Below are 26,413 nucleotides of genomic sequence, written 5' to 3'. Positions count from 1 at the left end.
AGAAACAGATTGCCAGAAGGCAAACTCAGAGGTAAAATAAAAATATAAAAAAAAACCTAAATTGAATTATGCATATTGATTAATGTAGCACAGACACCTGGCATAAAGTGCCCAGAGTGAAGCGAAAGCTGCGCAATAAATTAAAATAACAATTTGTAGGTTTGGGCAAAATTGATGCTCACATAATTTATGAAGCCATTTGGCTCTTAAAGTCATATAATTGCACAAGACTGTGGCATAAATTACGAATAGAAGTCGGAAATGCACTCGACGAGCTTCGCTTAACAAACGGATGCCGCCTCAACTGGCTGTCAAATTTGACAAGCACTCCATTAAAATAATATGCAAATTTAACTGAGAGTTGACATTAAGCCAGTTCGCCGAACAATGGAGACGAATTATGAGTATTATTTCCAGCCTCGCTTTATGAACTTGCCAGCAAACTTTCAATAAATGACACTCAAATCCCGCACGGCTTTTGGGCTGGTTTTTAAGGCCATTTACTTTAAATGGCAGCACACACACACACACACACAGACACACACTTGTGACGTGTGGTTGTGTGAAGTCGTTGAGGTAAACGCGTCGTGCCGAAATTCCAACGAAATTAACCTGTGCATGACAGTGCGACACCTCAGACCGCGTCAGAGGCGCCGATAAGTAGGCAACAGTTTTGCCACATTCCCGCAACGCACGCACACACACACACACACAGCACGTTCCAGGCCAGGGCTGACGAACTAGTTCGTAGCGAACCAGTTCTTTGTTTTCATCGAATATGAAATGATTTGGATCAGTTTAAACTTTAGCTTTTTATTTAATTTACTCCAATCACAATAAACGAACTTTTACTATTTAAACATTAACATTAACCAGGGCTGCCGAACTAGTTCGTCGCGAACTTTTTCTTACTCTCATTCTCATTAAATTTAATTACTATAAATAATTAATTTACTCCAATATATCATCTATTTCTGTTGGCACTCGCTTTGTCTTTGCCCAAATATAAAGCTAAACAAACTTTTACTATTTAAACTTTAACATTAACCAGGGCCGAGCTAGTTTCTAGTGAGCCAGTTACTTTTTGTTATTCAATATGAAATGAATTGGATCAGTTGTCAATTTAGCTTCTTATTTGATTTATTCCAATCAGCTACTTCTGTTTCTCAAATATGAAACATAACAAACTCTCACTATTTAAGCATTATCATTAACCAGGGCTGACGAGCTAGTTCGTATGGTTTCTTTTTCTCATTTAATATAAAATGAATTAGATCAGTTGACAATATAGCTCCTGGCATCTATTCAATTTACTCTAATCATGTGATTCTTTTTAAACATTGAAGCATTATCATTAACCAGGGCTGACGAGCTAGTTCGTACGAACCAGTTTCTTTTTCTCATTCAATATGAAATGAATTAGATCAGTTGACAATATAGCTCCTGGCATCTATTCAATTTACTCAAATCATCTGTTTCTTCTTTTTAAACATTTAAACATTAACATTAACCAGGGCTGACTAACTAGTTCGTAGCGAGCCAGTTCCATTTTTTCATTCACTATGAGATAAACCTTTACTATGAAATAAATTCGATTTGTTGCCAATTTAGCTTCTTATTAAATTTACTCCAATCATCTACTTCTATTGCTTAAATATAAAACTAAACAACATTTTATTATTTAAACATTAACCAGGGCTGCCGAACTAGTTCGTACGAACCAGTTCCCTTTTCTCATTCACTATGAGATGAACCTTTAGTATGAAATGAATCAGATCAGCTGACAATTTATCTTCTAGTATTTATTTAATTTATATTTATTATATTCTAGCCTAAATTTAAAAATTTAGTTCTTTTATTTTTAATTGTAAATATTTGTGACTTGTGAACTGAATCGCATCCAATCGAATTGTGAACTGATCCAAGGAAAATTATTTCTTGCAGCCAAGTTCCTGAATTCTTGAAGTAACTGCTGCGAATTAACTTCTTGAGGCAGTCGGGCATATAACTGAACGAGGGGCAAACTAATAAATAATTTGGGCAAACTTCATTTGGCACTTGCTTAAAGACACTATAACGATTGCTCATAAAGTTCATAAACTTGAGGCTTGATGAACGAGTTTGCTGCTTGGCAGCCCAGAAAAGTGGGCGACGTCTGGGCCGGGACCGGGTCATTTGCCCGGCCAAAATGCGACCGACATTAATAAGCATCAAGACGAGTCGACCGCCCACTGCAATCCCCTAGAACATTAACAGGCGCAGCCAGAGACAGAGACAGCTGCTAAGTGAGAGTATCTCCTGCAGGAAAGTGTATCTTATATAAATATATTTATATTTTTTTTGTATACCCTGAAAAAGGGTATTATGTATTTGTGCAAATGTATGTAACAGGCAGAAGGAAGCATCTCCGAGTCGATCTAGCCATGTCCGTCTGTCTGTCCGTCCTTCCGTCTGTCCGTCCGTATGTATGAACGCAGGGATCTCGGAACCTATAAGAGCTAGAGACTTGAAATTTTGGCCGTAGGTCCTCCTAGTCCCCGCGCAGATCGAGTTTGTTTCCGATATTCGATAACTTTTCCCGTTTCCAAGATATCGATAAAAATCGATATCGAAATTCTGTTTTTTGGGCAATTTCGGCAAATAATATGAGCTAGAGTCAACAAACTTGACATGCAACTTCTAGAATAGTATATATATATCAAGTATCTTTCATTTTATACCTATCGCCGGATATATCGGAAAAAAGAGGCTTCAGGGTATCTCCTAGTCGGGAGCTCCCGACTAGAACCTCTTACTTGTTTTTTTTTTTGGGACATATTGTACTTTCGTCGCGCTCATTTGCATGCGATTGAGCAATGTACACGGGCAAGGGGCGACCATGAATATCGCCAAGGTGTTTGCCTGGCTGAGCCCAGAGAAGGGTTTGACACGCATCCCAATGAAAAAAATTTGGGATTTCGAGAGCTCGCATAATTTAACAAAGTGCTCGCCAGGGTCACGTTCAACGTTTCAGCTCTAGATATTATTTATTTTTATTTTCATTTTTCATTTTGTACATTTTTGTCATCATCTTTTGTTTTCATACCCGGCGCCCATTGAAAATTGATATTAAAGGGTATAATGGTTTTGTGTAAATGTATGTTAAGGGTATAACAAGTTTTCTACGAGGACATAAAGTATAAACATATATATTCGACGAGCTGGGTTGATCTATCCATATCCATCTGTCTATCTGTATATTATAACAGGAGATGTACAATGTAAACTGTCTTATCGATAAATTATCGATAGCTCACTTTGTTACCATTTAATCGATAAGAATCGATATATAGCCTGATTCCACTATGCTTAAAATATGTCACATTCTGCGATTCCATTGGCAAGTGTCAGTTGTCGTTAACATGTGAGTGGCAAAAGTACCGCTTCTTTAAATAAACAGCTGATCCGCAAAGTTTTCCTCCAAAAAGTCAAATAATACGACCTCGAAGTAAGATCTCCATTTAATATACTCATTGCGGGACTTGGCCATCTTTAAATGTTAAAAACTGTGGGATTCTTAAAATTTAAAATTATAATTTAAAGTTTTCGTGGTAATAATAATTTTATATTTTTCAAAAAAACACTAACCAAATTTTGTTGCAAATGTGACAAATGTGGTTTCTTATGGGTAAGAAAAAAATGTTACATTCGCAAAAAAATTTAAAAAATTTTGACAGTAAAATTAGGTTACCAACATTTTGTGCAAATGTGACAAATGTGGTTTCTTATGAGTAAGGAAAAAATGTTACATTCGCAAAAATTGTAAGAAATGTTGACAGTAGAATGAGGTTATTACTCGGTACCAACATTTTGTGCAAATGTGAAAAATGTGGCTTCTTGTGGGAAAATGTACAGGCCACACATTTAACATTGTAAAAAAATGTTACAATCGCATAAAATGTAGGAAATGTTGACAGTGAAATTAGGTTGTTAGGGTGGAGCTACAGACACCCAATGTGCCAGGTATGTGTAGAGCACGTTCAGGGTATCTTCTAGTCGGACACGCCCGCATTTAGAACTCATACTTTTCTCATGCCTTGGTGTTAAACGCCCCTCGTTGCTGTCTCAATTACATTACATTATGCTGCCTGGAATTACCATATTGTCTGGCTGAAGCGACTTGTCCCTGGCTCCCCTGGCTCGTGCCACATTCGGTCGTAGCCGACCCTCGCTAAGCTCTGCACTTGCAACTAAAGACCGAGTCGCTCAGCCAGTTGCCAGTTAAAATTTATGATCTCCGCTTTTGGCCAGAGATGGGCAAACATTTGTTTGGCTGCCAGCTTATTGCAGCGCATGCAAAATGTCTGCTGACGAAATGACGAAGTGATTCAAGATTTTCCACATTTTCTTATCGTTGTCGTCGCCTAGTCTTTTATACCCTTGCAGAGGGTATTCGAATTTGTTCGTAATATGTGTAACGCATAGAAGGAGACATCTCCGACCCCATAAAGTATATATATTTTTGATCAGTATTAACAGCCGAGTGGATATAGCCATGTCCGTCGGTTTCTCTCTCTTTCTGTTGCACGCAGTACATATGTCGGAACCGGCTGGATCGGACTACTATATCATATAGCTGCAATAGGAACGATCGGTCGAAAACTAGGTTCTTATGTGAAAAACTTTTTTGTTTATCAAGATATTTTGACCAAACTCGGCATTTATTAGTTTTACTATACTCCTCGTATATGTGCAAAATCCTATCAACATCGGACTACTATATCATATAGCTATCATAGGAACGATGGGTTAAAAATTAACTTGTTGTATGGAAAACTTTTATGTTTTTCAAGATATCTTGAACAAACTCGGCATTTATAAGTTTCATTATGTTTCCTACATTTATGCAAAATCTTATTTACATCGGACCACTATATCATATAGCTGCTATAGGAACGATCGGTCGAAAATTAGTTTCTTATATGAAAAAGTTTTTTGTTTATTAAGATATCTTGACGAAACTCGGCATTTATTATGCTGCTCATATATACGCTAAAATCCTATCAACATCATATAGCTACCATAGGAACGATCCGTCGAAAATTAAGTTCTTGTATGGAAAACTTTTTTGTTTTTCAAGATATATTAACCAGACTCGGCATTAACTATGTTCCCTGTGCTTTAGATACGGGCAAAGAACTAAGAGCATAAAAAGGTTGGGTCTGTAAGGGTATTAAATCATCGGCGTGCCGAAGATAGCTCTTCATTCTCGTTTTTTTTTGTTTTTGCTCGCATGTAGCCGTAATTTGTTTCAAATTATCCTTTTAAATTCCGGGCGTCGCCTCCAAATTTGCCTGACAGTCGAGCAAATTGCTTCGCTGTTCGTTATTAGAAATGGGAGCTGAGGCGGGCTGAGTGCAAGGATTGCCAGCTTTTTTTTTTTTATTTATTTATTTTTTTTACGCCTAACCGGATTCGATGCAAGAAAAGGTATTTCTGTATTAAGCTGCCCGGCAGTAAATAAATATACTCTCAATTTGCGAAGCTGCCTCAAAAAGGGATATGCAAAAGATATTTACCCGTCAAAAGAAAAGCAAAATTATGAACAAGTTGGTAATTGTCGGCATAAAATATACAAATATATATTGTGTATAGAATGTTTTCGTGGCTCTGCTCAACAAATTAAAATGTAATAAATCTGTCATCAAGTTGGTTGCGACGACCCAAAAATCTGTTTTTTGTCTGCGAGTTTCTGCTTCAAGTTCTCTCCGTTGACAGAGTCCCTGCCCAGCTACCAAGTCATCTTGCCCCCGAAGGGGCCTCGTGGGGTGAGTCTGAGCAAGGACAAAGTTTTTATTGCCGGGCAATTGGAGTTGGCCACGTTACAGCCGCAGAATGTTTCCCTTCTCCCAACCTCCCACTCCGTATTCCCCTTTTCCTAATCTCTGTGGTGTCGTCACCATTGTCATTGTCATCTCCATTGTGGCTGGCAGTTCTTATGGAAAACCTGATTTGCTTGGCTTACAAATATTTTCATGTACTTTCTTGGGCATTAATAAAGCCTCAATGTGATGATGCTTTAAGCCTTTTACTCCTTAATAAAATTTTGGGCTTTAAGTCTTTTTGCCTTTAATTCAATTTTGTCAGCGAGTTAAAGACTTTGCCTTGGTCGTTTGCCCTTCCAGAGAAAGGAGACATCGCTGTGCCTGCAAAGTATCAGGACGAAAAGCTGAATCTGTGCTTATTACAACTAATCTTTTTGCCTTCAAGATTTTTGTTTAAAGATTTGGTCGAATATATTCCGAGGACTGCCGAAGATTGACTAAGCTCCTAACATGTTACCAAAATATTTAAGAAGTCAGATTAAAAAAAATGTTTAAGATAGCTACAAAATGAGAGATACTTGTTCTGTATATACTATTCCAGAAGCTAGATGTCAAATTTGTTGACTCTAGCTTTTATAACTAACGAGATTTGCTCAAAAAACAGGATTTCGATATCTATACTTATCGATTGCTTGGAAGCGGGGCAAGTTATCGATTAACGGAAAGGAACTCTTACTGCGCTGGCACTAGGAGGACCTACATTTAAAATTTCAAGTCTCTAGCTCTTATAGGTTCCGAGATCCTTGTGTTCATACATACGGTCTGACAGACGGACAGACGGACGGACGGACGGACGGACATGGCTAGATCGACTCGACTATTGATGCTGATCAAGAATATATATACTTTATGGGGTTGGAGATGCTTCCTTCTGCTTGTTACATATATATTATACCCTTTTTAATCATTTTTAATGGGTATAATGATTGGATCGAACCCCAGTTAAAATGGAACTCTGACTCTTTCGAAAAGAATTATATTATCAATCAGTATAGAAACATATCGTAAGTCTGTAATATGTCAGCTAGGGTATTTAATCTTCTATGCCTTCTTGTTGTGGATGAATTTTATTTCGAATTTTCGATTGATGGAATTTTTGAAAGGGACAAAATTGTAAGTTTAATTGTTTCGGGAAGTCGGAAAGACGAAAAGTAGTCGCAACATGCTTCCGCAGCCGTAAAGTAGATCATCGTTAAGCTAATTTGGCAGCCCACAGAAAAACATTGGACATTAGGGCTCCTTAGCAGCCATTTTAGAGCTTTGAGGTTGTCCGAGGTCCCATCAAATGGCAGCTTTGTCAAGGAGCCGAATACGATACGAATAAGCCCAGGCACATCCGCAGCGAGCCCATAAAACTGGCAACTTTTCTGCGGCTTAAACATGGAAACTAAATAATGTCAACTTTAACACGACGTGCCCCCAAAAGTCAAAGCCTTTTGGGCATTGCTCAAATAACTGGCAAAGTAAATGCCGGTAAATGTGGAAAATGTGGGAAAATGTTGCCTTAAAGCAATTTTCATAAAGGATACTTCGTAGTTCTATGTGGCCAGCAACTGAAACTTTTACCTGATACTTTGGGAAATGCTGGAAAATGTTGCCTTAAAGCAATTTTCATAAATATCTGGTAAAGTAAATGCCGGAAAATGCTGGAAAATGTTTCCTTAAAGCAATTTTCATAGATAGCTGGCAAAGTAAATGCTGGAAAATGCTGGAAAATGTGGGAAAATGTTGCCTTAAAGCAATTTTCATAGATTATACTTCGTAGTTCTATGCGGCCAGCACACCTGAAACTTTCACCTGAAACTTTGGGTTGTTTTTTTCTAAATAAATCTGTCCCACAATCAACTGTCAAAACTGCAGTGAGTCATATGTATATACAATTGTATACACAATTCAAATCAAAGTTTTCGCACCATAAACCATGTTTTACCTGAGCTTTGCCCAAAGCGAAACAATTCATTTGGTCTCCAGGTAAGCACACAGCTTTTGTATACCCTTGCAAAGGGTATTTTAATTATCTAACAAAACTTGTAACTATTTTCTTTTTTACTTAACAATTTGTACTTCAGAATTTTATTTTCTCTATTAACACCTGGCAAATAAAACACCTGCAACGTGTCGGAGATGCTTTTAGAAAATCAGTAGAAATAGGGCAAATTTATAGTCGAAAAGCTGCAATTGCAGGGTATTCAAATGTCGGCTATGGCTCGAGGCAACATTTACAACATGTTTTATTTTGTTTTGAGTTTGGAAACTTTGCACTTCAATTTGGAGTGCATGCAAATAACAAGCGGCAACTGTGCCAGCTGCCACACCAGAGAGCGAGAGGGAGAGGGGGGAGAGGGAGAGGGGAAGAGAGAGAGAGGGGGGGGGGGGGGCAGACAGTTGGTCACAGTTGCAGGTTCGTGTGGCATGCGGCAATTCGCATTGATTCCCACCGGCTGGCATATGAGTCTAAGCTTGATTGGATGCTTAGACGGCGGGGCCCAACTGATAAATGGCGCATGTTCCACTTAATATATACACATTAAACGTGTGCGTGTGTGTGCCTGTGTGTGTGAGACTCTGTGTGTGTGTGTGTGCGTGTGTTAAGAGTTCAAGGTTGAGCTTAAGTCTTTTGGGCTGCAGCGAAACGCAACAAGAGCGCACTTTGCCTCGGCTACAAAAGTCACGTAGACGCATAATTAACAGAAGGATAAAGCACATTTCCCCCCCTCCCCTCCCCTGCCCCTTCCTCTCAGCTAACTGCCAGCCAGCTGCTGGCTTTTCCCAGCTAGCTGCTGGCTTCTCCCCCCCAACAGGTTTATTTGAACATACGCGCGCGCTCTTTGTGAAATTAACAGCAACATAAGGTGACACCTTCAATTTTCCACACACACACACACAGCTGCACACACTTACACACACACACACCTGCACGTGCTCCGCAAAAGTTTTGTGCCTCGATTTTTGTAGTTGATTTGCGGCTCCCTTTTTTTTGGCAGCTTTTTCTTTTTACGAGCATTTGCCATGCGCCCTTTAAAAATAAGGAAAACTTTGTGTTTTATGGAAATTGAACCTTTTCTAATGAAGCTGCAGCAACAACAACAACAACAACAGAAACAACAAGAACAACAGAAACAACAACAACTATTGACACCGTGTTGCATATTTTAATAAAGTTTCCCTTTGGCCATGTTTATGCCTGCAGTTTATGAGCCCGTAAATCAAACTCTTGCGGAGTTTTCCAAATAACACCTGAGAGGCCCAAGCTGGAAATTTTATGAATCGACCTTGTTAACTAACAGATGGCGGCTCGAATAATTCTATGTGGCCCGTTGCTGGGTAACCAAATCTTGGCAAAACAAAAGCAGCTTTTACGTGAGTCTTAAGCCGAAGAGTTAATTGGAAAAGCAAAGAAATATTAGGAGAAATTTTCCTGGAGAAATTGACGTCAGGAGCGCGCTGCTGAAAATATCTTGAGCGTCGGACCTATAAGCGAGACAGCGCTGGTTCAAATCCAACAACAATTTTCAGTTTATTTGGAAAAACAAGGAACAATAAGAGCAAGCGTAAAAATATTCTTTGTGAAAGTGCGTCGGACCTGTAAGCGAGACAGCGCCGGTTCAAATCCAACATTAATTTTTGGGTAAATGCCGCAAATTACACAAAAAAAAATTGCTGTAAAACTTGTGTATTTAAGAACATTCATTTAACACGGGCAACGCCGGGCTATTTCTTTTGGCATCCTTCTAATACACTAAATTAAATGACTAAATATTAATATAAACGGGCAACGCCGCGCTACTTCTTTCGGTGTAGTACACTTAATTTAATTGTGCACATCCTGTATCAAATTACAGCTGCATTTTGGTCAACTTAATGCAAAGTAGTTGAGCTTTTTGTCAGCCAACTTGAAAACGGGACGCGCAACAGGATATCCTGTTGAAAATGAAATTCTCCTTTTTATTTATTTATGAGAGAGACTGTTCCCCCGCCAGAAGCAGAAGGGGATGTGAGATGGCCATCAATCACAAAAAATGTCTGCACCGTCAAAAATTCAAAAATTTGCATGTTGAGGTTGACAAACAGATTAAGGCCACAAAAACAGAAGCGAGCTCTGCGCAATTAATGTTGATTAAATGTGGCCCATTAACACGGCTTTTAATAAAGTATACGCCACGTGTGCTCCATGCGATTGCGGTTAAGCGCCATAATGTAGTCGAGTGGGCGTGGCAAGGGCCGGCATGATGATGATGATGATGATGATGATTGATTGACCCGCGTCAATGAGATCTGAGCTCCTGCAATCCGGCATAATGTAAACGAAATCAGGGCCAAATTCAGCTGCAATGAGTTTTTGCTCCCAGACCAGCAATTTATGACCAGCTGAGGCAGGTTAAGAACACAAAGTACTCGAAAAATTATGAAGAAAACTCGAAGCTACCCTGTACGCAATGGAAAGGGGTGTCTTGCAAGTGTGCGAGTGTTTGTAACAGGCAGAAGAAAAGTTTTCAAAATTCAAATTTTTGATCGAGTACAGGGTATACAGGTTATACAGGGCATACAGAGTATACAGGGTATACAGGGTATACAGGGAGAAGGAAACATTTGTTAATCCAATTCTAGAAGTCTTGATCGAAAAGACGAGCTAAGTCGAATGTGTGTTACGGCAGGTCGGTGCTGAATATAGGGTATACAGAGTATACAGGGTATACAGGGTATACAGGGTATATAGGCAGAAGGAAACATTTCCGAGCCCATTTTCTTAATCGAAGCGACAAGCTGAGTTGAATGAATACAGGGTATACCCCATTTGGGCGCTGGTAAACTTTTGTTTTAGTTTCGGCTTCTCATATGCTTTAATGTTGCTTATTTAAGGCATTTTTGACTATAGACGCGCACCTGCAGCTGCGTTATGCGAATGAGACAAAACATTTGTTGCCGCCAGCAAAAGCAACAAGCACACACACACACACACACACAACTAGCGCCGCGTGTGGCCGCCAATTTGAATTTCGGTTTTCCGTGGGCCCAATTGCACGTGCCACAGACAATTGCGGCCTCTCTGTTTACGAATGTGCGTATGAAAACAGAGAGAGCACAAAAAGCGAATCGAACGGGGCAAAGCGCAGACGCAAACCAAAAGTGCGCGCAGTCGGCGCGCAGCACGACAACACTGGTCAATCGTGGTAATACATTTCATTTGAATTATTTACAGTTTCGTAATAACTCTTCTTTAATCGAATTCGTTTGCAAAATGTAAAATTACATTAATACAAATATGAAGTAGAAATTTTAAATATTGTTTAGCTACTTATTTCATAAGAATTTCTCTAAACGCACGCAGCAGCAACAAGCGGCAGCAAATAGCAGCAAACGCGCAGCAGCAAACCAAAAGTGCGCGCAGCACGACAACACTGGCCAATCGCTTTCAGTTGCACGTTTTACAGTTTGGGAATAATTCTTGTATGCACGCGGTCGGCGCGCAGCACGACAACACTGGCCAATAGTTTTCAGTTGCACGCCTTACAGTTTGGACATAGTTCTTGCACGCGGTCAGCGCGCAGCACGACAACACTGGCCCATTGCGGGCAAGTACCTTTTCATTTAAACACTTTACAGTTTTGTAATAATTCATGTTTAATTGAATTCATTTTCAAAATGTAAAATTAAATAATTCGAAATTTGACATAATTGCTACTAATTTCTCTTATCGCAGGCAGCAGCAACAAGCGGAAGCAAATAGCAGCAAACGCGCAGCAGCAGCAGCTGCGACCTGCGTCTGCTCCAACCCAATCAGGAAAGGCGAGGGGGCGAGCGGGCAGCGGGTGTGTACATATACTGGGCAGAGGCACTGTTCGAGCATTTGGCAGAGCGAATGTCGTGCACAGTTCGACGGCAAAGTCGCGCGCGAACAGTTCGAAAAGACGGTTGAAACGCGTCGCGTCGCGTCGCGTCGAAAAACTTTGTTTCGGAAAATGTTTCAGCGTGGAAAATGCCGGCGGCAACATTTTTTCGAATCGTAATTCAATTGAAATCGAAATTAAATTTATGTGCTAAACAAACACAGAGCTTTAAACAATAAACTAGTGTGTGCGCGTTAAAAAAAAAACAAAAAACTTGTGAAAATTCGATTAAATGAATGCCAGAAATATTTACAAAAAACAAACCATCAACTGGCATAAATAAAAAACGCTTTTTATTGCCGACTTTTGTTGCCCGTGGTGCAGCAGCAGATCACATAAAATTCTGTATAGTAATTTTCCGGTAAGTTTTCAGTAAACAGTTTCCAACAGCTGATCATTTAATAATTGAAAACTGTACAGTGAAACCTCCGGTGAGGTTTGCTTTACACTTAATAGACCTTGTTATTTGAGACAAATATTCATAGTTCTCCGAGTGTTTGCTGTGTGCAACAGGAAGTGCTTAATAATGCGCCATAAAGTAAACAATATGACTAACTAATATTATGTTTCAAACTTGTGCAATTGTTTAGCCAAACAATTCAATTTAAACGCAGTCAATTTAGCTCAGTTAATCCCACACTTTCTAATTTTTCAAAAATTTAACAATTTTCTAAATCTACAAAAATTGCTTACAATTTCAAAATGTTTTAAATTTATACAAATTTATACATTATGTCCATTTTATAATTTATTAATAATCATTTTTATTAAGTCCACTTGACGCAGAGATAATTGAAGTATTTCGTCCAGTTTTCTAAACCTACAAAAAATTGCCTAAAACTAAAAAATGTTTTAAATTTCTACAAATTTATACTTTGTGTGCCTTATATCCAAATAAACTTATTGTTTTTGACACTAAAAAACTTTGCCGAAGTCAAGAAGATTTCTATTTTAATAGATGTTTTTAGAATTTTTTTTAGATTTAATTGAAGCATTTCATCCAGTTTTTTAAACTTCGAAAAATAGCCAAAAATTGAAAAATGTTTTAAATTTCCACCAATTTTTTCTTTACGTCCATTTTAACGAAATTAACATATTGTTTTTCAGACTAAGAAACTTTGCCGAAGCCAAGAATATTTCTATTTAAATGGTTTTTTTTTAAATTTATTATCTTTTTTTAGTGCACTTGACGCGGAAATTATTAAAGTATTTCGTCCAGTTTTCAAAACTAAAAAATTTTGCCAAGCATTTAAAAATGTTTTAAATTTCTACTTTAAGTCCATTTTATCTAAATAAACTTATTTACTGATGGCTCTGGCGACCTTTCCATATTTCATATTTCCGTGGACCACGGACCTCGAGCCAGCCAACAAATAAATATTAAACTTATTTACTTTTTAAGATTTTGTCGAAGCCAAGAATATTTCTATTTTAGTGGCTATGTTTTAAAAATTTGGAATCTTTTTTTAAAGTGTACTTGAAATAATTGAAGTTTTCGTTCAGTTTTCTAAACCTCAGAAAATCGCCAAAATTCTAAATAAATGTATTTATTTTTTAAACTAAGAAACCTTGACGATGCGAAAAATATTTATTTTTGAATGGCAATTTTTTTAAATTTTGTCGCAAAAATATTTCGATTTTAATGTCTATTGAAATTTGGCAACATTTTTAGCGTGTACTTGACGCAGAAACAATTGAAGTATTTTGTCCCAGCTAAGCTAATTTAATTACGTTTTTGTACGCAATTCGGAAAGGTAACTCAGTGAAGAGAGAAGATAAGCAACTTAAGCACCATTTAAATTTAATGTCTCGTACTTCCACTCGATTTAAGCATTGCATGTTCAAATTCAAATCGAGTGAATAATAATTGAAGCCCGAATCAAATATTCAATACGCCCCATCGAGTCTTCTGTTGTGTTGCGGGCTGCCATTAATTGAGTGCAATTAAGTGAGAAATCGAGACTGCAAAAACAATAAAACAATGAAAATAATAATAAAAATGATCAAATAAAATAATAATAATAATACTCTCACAATATTTGCAAGTTAATTGTAATCAAGTTTAAGTTTAATATGGATTTATTATAAGACAAGTAAGAGGTTCTAGTCGGGAGCTCCCGACTAGGGGATACCCTGAACCCTCAACTTCCAACAGGCTAAAGGTATAAAATGAAAGATACTTGATATATACATATATACTATTCTAGAAGCTACATGCCAAGTTTATCGATAACTTGGAAACGGGGCAAGTTATCGATTATCGGAAACGCGATTATACAAACGCGATCTGCGCATGGACTAGGAGGACCTACAGCTAAAATTTCAAGTCTCTAGCTCTTATAGGTTCCGAGATCCTTGCTTTCATACACACGGACGGACAGACGAACAGACAGACGGACATGGCTAGATCGACTCGGCTGTTGATGCCCTGTTATTTCCCGTTTTACCCATTTTCAATGGGTTCAGGGTATAAAAATAATAATAATACTTTATAAGTTAATATTAGCTGTGCTTAAGTTTAATCTGAATTTTATGCTTCAAGAAATGAATTCCCATTTTAAATACTTGAACAATATTTGTGCACAGTCAACCTTTTTGTTTTTGCCTTACCCTTCCGCATATTTTTGACAGACAATTTCCTGCTCGTATCTCAGCTTTTTGTTTGCTTCCGAACAACAATTTGTGGCCTTTGGCTGGAAACTGATTTGAAAACAAATGTGAAAACGGGAATAAAACTTAAAATATGTAATTACATTTTTGGCTGCGCATTTCTTTACGTTTATTACTAAACGGAAACATAACTCAATTTTCTACGTGCCTGTGTGAGTGTGTGCGAGTGTGTGAGTGTGTGTGTGTGTGAGTGTGTGTGAGTGTGTGTGAGTGTGTTTTGACCCGGAGCATAATGTCGGCCAAATCTCGTAAATCCATCAGATGACGACTAACCCGTCTGGCGCTAAATATTTAATGTGGAAAATGAGAGTCATCCGGATTTGGTCGGGGTCGGGCTTTGATTCCGGGAACACCAGACCTCCAAACACCACGAAACCACGAAACCAATGGACCAAGGGGCCAATTGGCCAATGGAATAGTCTTTGGCCGTGAACTATATAGCTTAATTTGCGCAATTGACCAAACCAGCTGCCTGCTAATATAATGAAAAAGCAAGGGTCTGATCGGGTGTAAACGACTAGCAGATACCCTCAACATAGCCGCCGTTTGAATATTCCAGCTACCTTCTGTAAGCGCAAGCAGGCGGCATGCCCCTGGCTTAGTCTCTAGTTGAGAAAAGATTTTTTCAATTAATTTCGTTAATTTTTTCAAATAATTATCGGTCTTCAAAGTCCGATCCGACCTAAACATGGCATATGAAAAAGCAAAAAAACGTCGTGAGTTATAAAAGATTTGACATAAACTTAATCTGGATTGTCGTAGGAGTTCGAATATTTCAAGTCTTATGCACACTTTATGGCGTCGCGGATTTCTACTGCTGTATTAACTTCTTGTATTAACTTCGGTCTTCAAAGTCCGATCGTTAAAAGAAAACTTCTCTGCTCTCTTCAAAGTCCGCTCTTTATGAGAACACTTGGGCCTAAACATGGCATATAAAAGAAGATAGAATACGATGTGACTTATCAAAGATCTGCAATAAACTTGATCTAGATTGTCGAAGGAGTTCGAAATTTCAAGTCTTTATCGGATCGGGGATCCCTTCAGCTGCCTGTATTAAATTCGGTCCCCAAAGTCCGATCTCTTCAGGAGAAAACTTAAGCCTAAGCATGGCATATAAAAGAAGAAAAAAAAACGATGTGAGTTATAAGAAAATTTAAATAAACTTGATCTGGATAGTCGTAGGAGTCCGAAACTTCAAGTCTTCAGCTTCACTATGGGTTGCAAAACCAATATACCCCTTAAACAAATTTAATTTTGTCCAGGGTGTAAAAACCACGAGCATCACTCGCTGGTCAGCTTAGCCAGCTGAAATCCTTTCAACACGAATTGCTTTTAGCGAGCCCTCGTTGCCACGTCACATTAGGGTATAGTCCGAAGCGTTTTGCCAGCCATTAGTTAAATTTTATATGCCCAGACGTCGTAGCTGGCATATTTACACACATACAGATAGATACTTTCTCGCTTTTCAGATACGTTTTGCCGATTCACTTGGCGGAAAGGTCTTTAAACGAATTGAAGTGCTGTTTGGGCTGTGTCTGCACCCATACATATTTTGTTGGCCCTGTCATGCATCAGAACATTTAATTAAATTGGAACTGAAGCTAGCCCAGGACCCGGATCCTTGCCTTACTACGATCCCGCACTATATGAATTTAAATGAAGCCCACGGCCACAGTCCTAAAGAACTCTGTAAATCATGTACATATTTCTATGAATTGAGTTTGTTCCTCTTTTCATACCCTTGCGGAGGGTATTATAGTTTTGTCGTGAAATGTGTAACGCATAGAAGGAGACATCTCCGACCCCATAAAGTATATATTATCTTAATCAGTATCGTCAGCCGAGTCGATATAGCCATGTCCGTCTGTCCGTCTGTCTTTTTCTATGCGAGCTTAGCAGAAGTGCTTCTTCTGTTGGTCGAAAATTAGGTTTTTGTATGAACAACTTTTTTGTTTTTTAAGATATCTTGACCAAACTCTGCATTTATTATTTTTACTATGCTCCTTTTATATTTGCAAAATCTTATCAATATCGGACTACTATATCATATAGCTGCCATAGGAACGATCGGTCGAAAATTAAGTTTTTTGTGGAAAAGTTTTTTGTTTTTCAAGTTATCGTAACCAAACTCACCATTTTTAAGTTTCACAATGTTCCCTACATTTATGCATAATCTTTCACATTGGTCCACTATATCATATAGCTGTCATAGGAACGATCGGTCGAAAAGTAGGTTCTTGTATGAAAAACTTTTTGTTTATCAAGATATCTCATTATGATATTTCATTATGAAAAGGATGGCTCTGCAAGGGTATTAAATCTTCGGCGTGCCCTCCCTTGTTTCTCGTTTTATTTTATTATTAAGTTTTCAGCTTTTCAAATGCCACTTCCCCCGCCCCGCTGTGTGGTGACAAGTGCCTGGCGGGTTGCGGGCTGCCTTTTGGCACTTGCTGCTTGAGATCCCATTGAATGAATGCCAACGTCTGGATTGGCTTTGTTCCTCAATTTACACATAATTGCAATAAATTGACTCGGTCACACGAGGGCAGGCGAAATATATATATATTGTGATCCCCCCCAACACACAGCTCCTCCAATCTAACGAGTAATATAAAGTATTGCAACCGTCGATTGTCGCCGTTGCCCCCGCCGGTTCGAGTTCGGTTTCCCATACACAACATGGGCATAAATATCTGTTGGCTTCTTGATAAACTCAAAGGCGATAGGATAACGCGTTTACTGCCAGGCAAGAACTTTGCCTTCTGGCCACTTGGCCATGGCTTTTAAGTCTTGGCCATGGCTAGCTGTTGCCTTATGCTCTACTTTCTTTTCATTGAAATTGGCTGACAATTTATGTAGCAGACAGAGCGCAGCATCTTGCAACGCATTTTCTTTTCAATATAGATTTTGATAGTGCTTTTTTTCTTTTTAAGCATAACTCGAAAATGAGACAAGCTGCTTTTATAGGTTCTCGTAGGGTATTTATAGATTGAATTATTACACTTTCCGACTACCTAGAAAACATGAGTAAAAATATGGGAACTGATCGGACTCTAAGCACCGATTTTAATCAACTATGCATATATGTGTACTCTGTGCAATTATTAAACGAAGCTAGAATATTTCTAGGGTATCTCTTAGTCATTGACACCCGAGCTACAGGCTTGGCTTTATCTAAACTGACTTTTATATTTCACGTACAACAGGTCGTATGTGCATATTTATTTCCATTAACTGTCCTAGTTGTAGTTTCTGAGAAAAATGACATGGATAATTAAATTCAATTTATGAAACTGAGCGCATGTGTTGGCATAAATTCAAAAAAAATAAAATGAATATATTAACTGGACGAAGCTAAAATACCCTTGCAGATTAGATGGGTTTGCCGTCGTTTTTTTCCCAGGGAAACTTTGTGATATAATATAATACTTTGATGCTCATAGGAATTTGTTTATAGCTCGAGAGCTCGTTGAACCAATAAGTGCTTAATATATTAATATTTGTTGTATATTTATTTATTATATTTATTTATATGTATAAGTGCTTCATATATTTATATTTATTGTATGTTTATTTATTATTATACAATGAACCCATTGAAAATGGGTAAAAAGGGTATAATGTATTTGTGCAAATGTATGTATGCAGTAGGAAGCATCTCTGACCCCATAAAGTATATATATTCTTGATCATCATCAACAGCCGAGTCGATCTGTAGCCGAGCTGTAGGTCCTCCTAGTGCCCGCGCAGATCGAGCTTGTTTCCGATATTCGAGAACTTGCCCCGTTTCCAAGTTATCGATAAAAATCGATATCGAAATTCTGTTTTTTAAGCAATTCCGCGCAAATATTATGAGCTAGAGTCACCAAACTTGACATGTAGCTTCTAGAATAGTATATATATATCAAGTATCTTTCATTTTATACCTATCGCCTGTTGGAAGAAGAGGGTTCATGGTATCCCCTAGTCGGGAGCTTCCGACTAGAACCTCTAACTTGTGCTCATTAGAACTGAGATATTTAAATGCATAAAAACGGGCGGAAATCACACTCAACTCAATTTATATGTTACAAACTGAATGAATATTCTATAATACCCTTCTCTGCTTGTGATTTATAATATAATTTTGAAAACTCTAAACTGACATAGTTCGACTTTTCAGCAGTTCCAGTTGAGCCCCGTTTAACAAACTTAGCAACTTAGCAACTTTGTCAGCTTAGCTCGACGTGTCTCCGAGTTGATTTCGAGACGAGAAATTAAGAATTTCAGGCGCGAAAATCTTGTCAAATTGCGTTAAGTACGTCTTCTTCTTCGCGTTCGCGTTCGCCTTGGCGCGTAATTGCTTTCATTTTAAATATTTTAATACACACGCAAACAAATTAAAAGCGCATAAACAATTTATCTCGGCGCCCACGCAGACAACGATTCATACCAAAAACAAAAAAAAAAAAACAGATTGCCAGCGACTTTTTCATGCCAGATTTTCGCCTCCACACACATGTGTGTGCGTGTGCGTGTGTGTGTGTGTGCGTGTGTGTTTTTCACCCCTTTTATTTATATTGGTATTTGCGGATATTGTTTAAATTTTTGGCCGCTTTTTGTTAGGTGCGAAAGCAAACACATAGCCATAAATAAATTCGCGGCCCGCGCAGCTCATTAAAAAATCATTTTGATGAATTTTATTTCAAAGATTTCTCAACATTTCTCTCCCTCTCCCTTTCCCTGGCTGGAGCGCGGCATGTGGCCAATTTGCAGCGTGGCATTAAAATTAATTTTATTTAAATATATTATGAGTGTATGTCTGTGTGTGTGTGTATGTCTGTGTGTGTGTGCATGTGTGTGTGTAGGTGTGTGTGGCAAATTAAAATAAAATTCTACGAGCTCTTTCGCCTTGGCAATTACAATTCAAGTTCATTTCATTTGCATTGTGCGGAACAAGCCAAAACACAAAAGCCGAATCTAAATTTAAAGCAAAAGTGTTTTTTTCTCGCTAGCCACGCCCACCAAATGTGGGCTGTGCGCATTTTAACATTAAATTGTTTTAGAACTCACTTCAGGCCAAGTAGAGCGTGGGGGGGGGAGGGAGGGGGAGGGGTAGTGGATGGGGGGGGGAGGGGAAGGGGCGCAGGCAGGCAAAGAGCCTAAAAGTAGACCAGCATGGCGCATTGTGCCCGACGGAACCCATTGCCTATACACATACACACATGCATACATACATACATGCATACATACATACACATACATACATACATACATACATGCATACATACATACATACATACATACATATACATACATACATACATATACACACATACATACATACACACATGCATACACACATACATACACACATACATATACACACATACATACATACACACATACATACAAACACACATACATATACACTTGCTCATGTTTGGCACACACACACAAATGGCGCAACTGCCACGCAGACCAAAAAACTCTCCTTTATTATTATTATTCTCATATATATGTTTTTTTGTACCCTTGTACTTGACTTGTCAAACAAACCAAAGAAACACTTAGATTCATTTATTACGAAACCCAAATACGCTTTCTGTGCTGTTGCTCAACATAATTATATCAAATAGTTGCATAGTAGTGCATATTGTCGCCCTACTATGCGATTCTCAAAAATGCATGCATTACATTGGTTGCGATGCATGTGCGTATTACAATACAAATGGCGCGTGGGTTAGATTCACAAATCCAAGGTTCGATATTATTAGTCCAGGTTTTTATTTCCAGTTTTGGCTGGTCACATTTTTTGTTTATTTAACATAACAACTTGTTAACATAATAATAAAATAATATAGCTAATGCATTGCAGCCAATGTCATGTTTGCATTTATGAGAATCGCATAGTAGGGCGATATAAAAAAATACGTGTTTATAAATTATTTTATTAGTATTAGTCCAGGATTTTGTTTCTAGCTTTGGCTAGTCCAATTTTTTATATTTTTAACATAGCAACTGGTTAAAATAACGTTTATAACTAATGCATTGTAAGCAATTCATACCTTGTTGAATGTGTACTTTTGAGAATCGCATAGTAGGGCGATATAAAAGATTAGATTTTATTAAAGTTGCATTACAGCGAAACTTGCTGCGCGTTAGGTACAATAGGAACATACACTCAACACACTCAAATACATTTGTATGTGTATCATAGGAAGTTTCATAAACTGTACTTTAATATGTACTTGAATTTTTGAGAATCGCATAGAAGGGCGATATAAAAATAATGCATTTTATTAAACTTGCAATACTGCAAAACTTGCTGCGCATTAGGTACAAGAGAACATACAAACACACATTTAAATTCATACAAATAATTGGTATAGTTATTGCCCGGCTTTGCACGGGCAGTTTTCCACCCATATTCCGTCCATGTCAAGATTTGAATCATCTCCCAATAGGGAATATCAGCAATCGGTTATTCCCGTTTCAAACGAAGTTTAACATATGAACTAGAAGTTAATTGAACCAGAAACAAAAAGTTCCACTCAACAGTTTCCTTAGGCCTCAAATGCCAACAAGCGCGTGCTTTTTGCTAAAAAGTTTGAGTTTGCTAAAAAAAAAAAGAAGAGTTTTAAGCCGATGCAAACATTTTCCATTAATTTAACACAGCTGTCTAGACCCATTCCATATTTATGTTACTTTACGGCGTGAACCTTAAAGCTGCAAAGTTTTTCTCTACTTTTTCTCTTCTTTAAAAAGAGGCAATATATATATAACGAAAAGAAAAGAAAAAGTAGCTTCAACTGCAGACAAATTCATTTTAATGCCAACCAGACAGACATTAAATTCTTCTCGTACAACGTTGCGTATACGTTATCTGCCCGCATGACATTTTGCCTATTTTTCACGTACACGGCAAAAAGTAGAACCGTAGCAACACAAAAATGGAATTCAATTTTTGTGCGATTATTGCGAAACGACACAAGAGAACAAAAAAAAAACAGGCATTTCTCATGACAACATCAGTCAATGGGGGCGGCACAGTGGGCGTGGCAGAGCCGGACAGCCGGAGTTGTTTGCCGGACAGCCGGAATTGTTGCCGTGCCGCAATTTTTCTATTTGGGCAAATATTTTTGCAGCAAATATTTTGAGTTTATTTTCACGCTCTGGCTTGCATCTGCCACGCCCCCCCCTCCCCCTCTCACCCACTCGATTGCAGTCCGGACTGTCCGTCCGTCCGTCCGTCCGTCCGTCCGTCCGTCCGTCCGTCTGTCGTTCCGTCCGGCTAGCTGCCAATTATGGCCAACATTCTTTTGAAGTTTGTTTACATTTCATTAAGACAACAATGCGCGTCGTCGCCGCAATTGCAGCAACCCTCCTCTCCCCCCTGCCCACCACTCACCCGCCCCCTGCCCCTCCCCCACTGTCTCTCTCTCCGCCGTAGCCACAACCTCGCACCATATAATTTAGACATATGTTTTGCATGCACACACACACATTTTGTGATTATTGTGCGGGTAGACAACTCGCCGCTAATTGATTTTTTTGCCTAGTTTTTCAATATTTGTCTTGTCCGATTAAATTGATGAGCTTCATTTTCCTTGGCATTTTCTTTTGGCAAATTTACTTTTGAAATGTAAGCAACATTTGTGTTTAAGCGTAAAGAGCTCAGTTGCCGCTTAATTTCTACAAAAATGTCAAATTCCATTGACTGAAGCTTCTTTCATTTCGTTAAGTGACAATTGTGGCATGTGGCATGTGGCAAGTGGCAAGTGGCAAGTGGCAAGTGGCAACTGCCTCAGGTGGTAAGACGCAATTGTTTCAATCTGTCAGCGCCGGACTTGGACAAACTGTTCGCCTCTTATCGTGGCGAAAACTTTGTCAGTGGGAGGGTGGCAGAGGGGGGGGGGGGAATGGAAAACAAAAGCAATTTTCACAAACATACAAAGAAAGCAGCGACAGGTAAGAAAATCTACCTCTGGGCAGTCGTTCGACTGCAAATGTTGCGAATTGAATTAGTTGGGGTTTTAATCCTGCTGAGTTCATTCAACCGAATTCTGTTCTTTGTTTTCGCCCAGTCAAAGGACAAAACAAAAAGAAAAACCTAAATTGAATAACTGAGCATTAGGCGCTTCAACAATGGGTATCTCAGAGTCCACCCCCTTTTTGGCAAATATTCTCGAACTGTTTCTCGAGTGGTTTTTATACCCTGAACCCATTGAAAGTGGGTAAAAAGGGTATAATGTATTTGTGCAAATGTATGTAACAGGCAGAAGGAAGCATCTTCGACCCCATAAAGTCTATATATTCTTGATCAGCATCAACAGCCGAGTCGATCTAGCCATGTCCGTCCGTTTGTCCGTCGGTCCGTGTGTATGAACGCAAGGATCTCGAAACCTATAAGAGCTAGAGACTTGAAATTTAGGTTGTAGGTCCTCCTAGTGCCCGCGCAGGTCAAGTTTGTTTCCGATATTCGATAACTTGCCCCGATTCCAAGTGATCGATAAAAATCTATATCGAAATCCTGTTTTTTGAGCAAATCTCGTAAATTATAAGAGCTAGAGTCACCAAACTTGACATGCATTTTCTAGAATAGTATATATATATCAAGTATCTTTCATTTTAAAGCTTTCGCTTTTCGGAAGAAGAGGCTTCAGGGTATCCCCTAGTCGGAAGCTCCCGACTAGAACCTCTTACTTGTTTCAAGTGTTTTTGCTTAGATAAGAAATGCATTTGATTTGATTCGATTGCAGCTGGACTGGAAAATACTAAAGGCAGTTTTTGCTCTCTTCAGGTTTAGTGAAAATCAATACATCAATTTATTAAATGCCGAACATTAATTAAACTCGATTTAAATGATGTGCTCTTAAGGAGTTTGTTGTGGTTGCGCTGTGGACGCAAGAGAAACCCTAATTGGGAGCTAATTGAACGACATATATTAATTGCAGACCACGTTGTGGACATGTCAAAAGGCTTTCTAGCATGTAATGCTTAGGTTAATTATGAAAGGTTTTAGGCCCACATAAATTTCAATGCAGTTTAATTAATTTCCGATGTAGCCATGTTTATTTTGCCTTTGATGTAACAAAGTTTGTGCTAATTTAAAAGTTTGTTTTTTTAATTTAAATTGGGGTTTTTAAAGGTTGAACCCATTTGGAAAGTGGTAAAAAGGGCTATTCGACCAAAAATACAAAATATATATATAAAGCATAAATATAAATAAATAAATATATAAATATTATAGTATAAATATAATAATATAATATAATATAATATAATATAATATAATATAACATAATATAGAATAATATTATATATGTATATGGTCAGGTCGTTCTATGTAAACGCGTTAATCTCGTATACTTGAAGAACTATAAACCTGATATATATATATATCATACCCTGTGCAAAACAAGTTTATCGATATATTGTCCCATTTTCTTCGATATCCAAATCGATTAAAATAAATTTAAAAACTTTTTGAGCACTGTTTAAAAATTTTATGTTTTTGTATAATATTATACAAATTAAAAATTTTTCTCAAGTATAAGAACGCATTTTTAAAGAGAGAGTATTTTTTGTGTGCCATTTTTGAACCACGAAAATTGCAAGAAAATCGGACTATAAGCACCGAAGTTAAGCAAAAAGGATCGCGTGTTTTTGGCGATTAATTAATCTTTAAACATAGTGAATTAATTTGGGTAATTTATAAAAATAATAAAAATTTTATTTTTACAATGAAAATGTAAAGTATATAAAAAGAAGTGCAGGGTATCTCATGATCGGGCACGCCCAATTAGAATACTCTGACTTATATTTATTATATATATATAAATTAAATATATTATATATAGAAAAAGCACTAAAATAAAATAAATTTAATTTAAAATATTAAAATATTAATTTAAAATATTTAAGCCACGAACATTAATAGAAAATCGGACTATAAACACCGAAGTTAATCAATAGGGGTCACTTCTTTTTGTTTAGGGTATCTCCGGAACGGGCACGCCCGACTAGAATACTTTTACTTGCTTTTCCTCTCAAAAAGGCAGCCCCATTTACATTTGAAAAGCGCCCTAATATGACTCCTATATTAAAGCGCTTTGTGTGGAAATACATTTTATTTGGCACCCAAAACAAACAACAACCAAAAAAAAAACCTTTTTGCTGGCCACAAAATGAGCCCAACCCGGCGACAAATACAAATGAAAATCAAACTAGCAAAACTTTTGAGCCCATTTTTTGAAGAGGGAAGAATTATTTGACCTTATGCTAAAAATAAAAAGCAAAGTAAAAAGGAAATTAGTTAAATGTATTATTCTTTCCGTTTGTTGTTTTTGCAGGCGCACAAGCAAACAAATGGCAGCCAAATAAGGACACGCAACATTAGTCCGGGCAAACAAAGGGAGGAAGCCCCCCTCTCCACCAAAGATCATGCTGGACGGAGGAGCTGGACAGGTCATGGATAACAACAACGAGGAGGAGCTGCTGCTGGAGAACACATGGAGCAACTGGAGCACTTATGCCCCCGTCCTGCTCTCTAATGCCATGAATAGCATCTTGGCCAATCAGACTCCATTCTCCGGCGAATTCGGGCCGGATGGCAAACAGGCCAGTCTGGGCCACAATCTGAGCAGGGTGTAAGTACGCAGAGAGAGAAAAAGGCGTTCAGTCCGAATGTCTAATTATGATACAAATTGAATTAGTGCCCGCCTCATTAGAGCAATGCATTAGACAGCTCAGGATTTGGGCTGATGAGCTTTGTCTACTGGCCATGCATATCTAATGACGCATCATTCAGCCATTCAGTCAGTCAGTCAATCAGTCATTCACTTCAGTCAGTCAGTCATTCACTTCAGTCAGTCATTCAGTTCAATCAGTCATGCATTTCCGTTTTGCCATGGCTTTTATTTCCGTTTCAAATACATTACATTGATGGCCCACGCGGAATACAAATACGAATACAAATACAAATACAAACATATACAAAACACATTCCGCATTTATCTATGGTCCTCGGTGTGTGTGTGCGTGTGTGCGTGTGTGTGCTGCTCGTGACTTCTTTATGTCTTCTGCTGCGCACTTAAAGCATTCCCAGCGGAAGGGTAGGACATATTTTTTATTATCAAATAGATTATATATTCCTCTTTATTCTTTTTATTTTTTATTATTTATTTTTTATTTTCACCTCGTGTTCAATTCTTTTTTTTTTTAGAGTGCCCAACTTCTATTTACATAAAATACACATATACTAGTATGTATATACTACTAGTATATAGTTTGCTAGTATATATATACTAGTATGTCTTATACTACTGTTAGAGTGTCCAACTTTAAAAAAATACACAACTAGTATGTTTATACTCTATACTAGAATGTCTTATACTTTATACTAGTATGTCTTCTACTATATACTAGTATGTCTTATACTTTATACTAGTATGTCTTCTACTATATACTAGTATGTCTTATACTTTATACTAATATGTCTTATACTTTATACTATTATGTCTTATACTATATACTAGTATGTCTTCTACTATATACTAGTATGTCTTATACTTTATACTAGTATGTCTTATACTTTATACTAGTATGTCTTCTACTATTTACTAGTATGTCTTATACTATATACTAGCTTGTCTTAAACTATATACTAGTATGTCTTCTTCTACTGTTGCTTTACAACACTAGATGTCGTGGCTGTTGACTTTTAAATGTTTAACATTAATTTAACGGATATCTCTGCGCTTTTGCTTGAACTTGAGTTCGAACCTTGACGAAATTGCAGCCTCTAAAATGCGCACTAAAATAGTTTCGCACCAATTTTAATATTATTTTCACAAACTGTTTACATTATATTGTTTTTATATATTTTTTAATTTTGCTCATATATAAATTTCCTTCATTATTATTCAAATTATTTTACAAGCTGTTTACATTACATTGTTTTTATATTTTTTTGTTAACATTATTTTGCTTGTGCTTTGCCTTTATTTA

The 26,413-nt window shown here is 37.7% G+C and overlaps 1 protein-coding gene across 1 annotated transcript in view; it reads left to right on the top strand.

The window, feature by feature from the left end:
- Positions 1-26,413, top strand: part of TkR99D (Tachykinin-like receptor at 99D) — a 78,286-nt gene that overhangs the window by 12,169 nt on the left and 39,704 nt on the right. The window contains exon 3 of the mRNA XM_064694622.1: positions 24,757-25,053. Within this exon, the coding sequence (XP_064550692.1) occupies positions 24,848-25,053 (206 nt within the window). The 5' untranslated portion in view covers positions 24,757-24,847. The remainder of the gene's footprint in view (positions 1-24,756; positions 25,054-26,413) is intronic.

This window comes from Drosophila montana, unplaced genomic scaffold, assembly GCF_035044405.1.
Source record: "Drosophila montana isolate Dmon_TW-CO22-7 unplaced genomic scaffold, ASM3504440v1 contig_3733_1, whole genome shotgun sequence".
NCBI lineage: Eukaryota > Metazoa > Arthropoda > Insecta > Diptera > Drosophilidae > Drosophila > Drosophila montana.
Note: the sequence above shows the minus strand (reverse complement) of the source record. Positions and strands in the feature narration are given on the sequence as shown.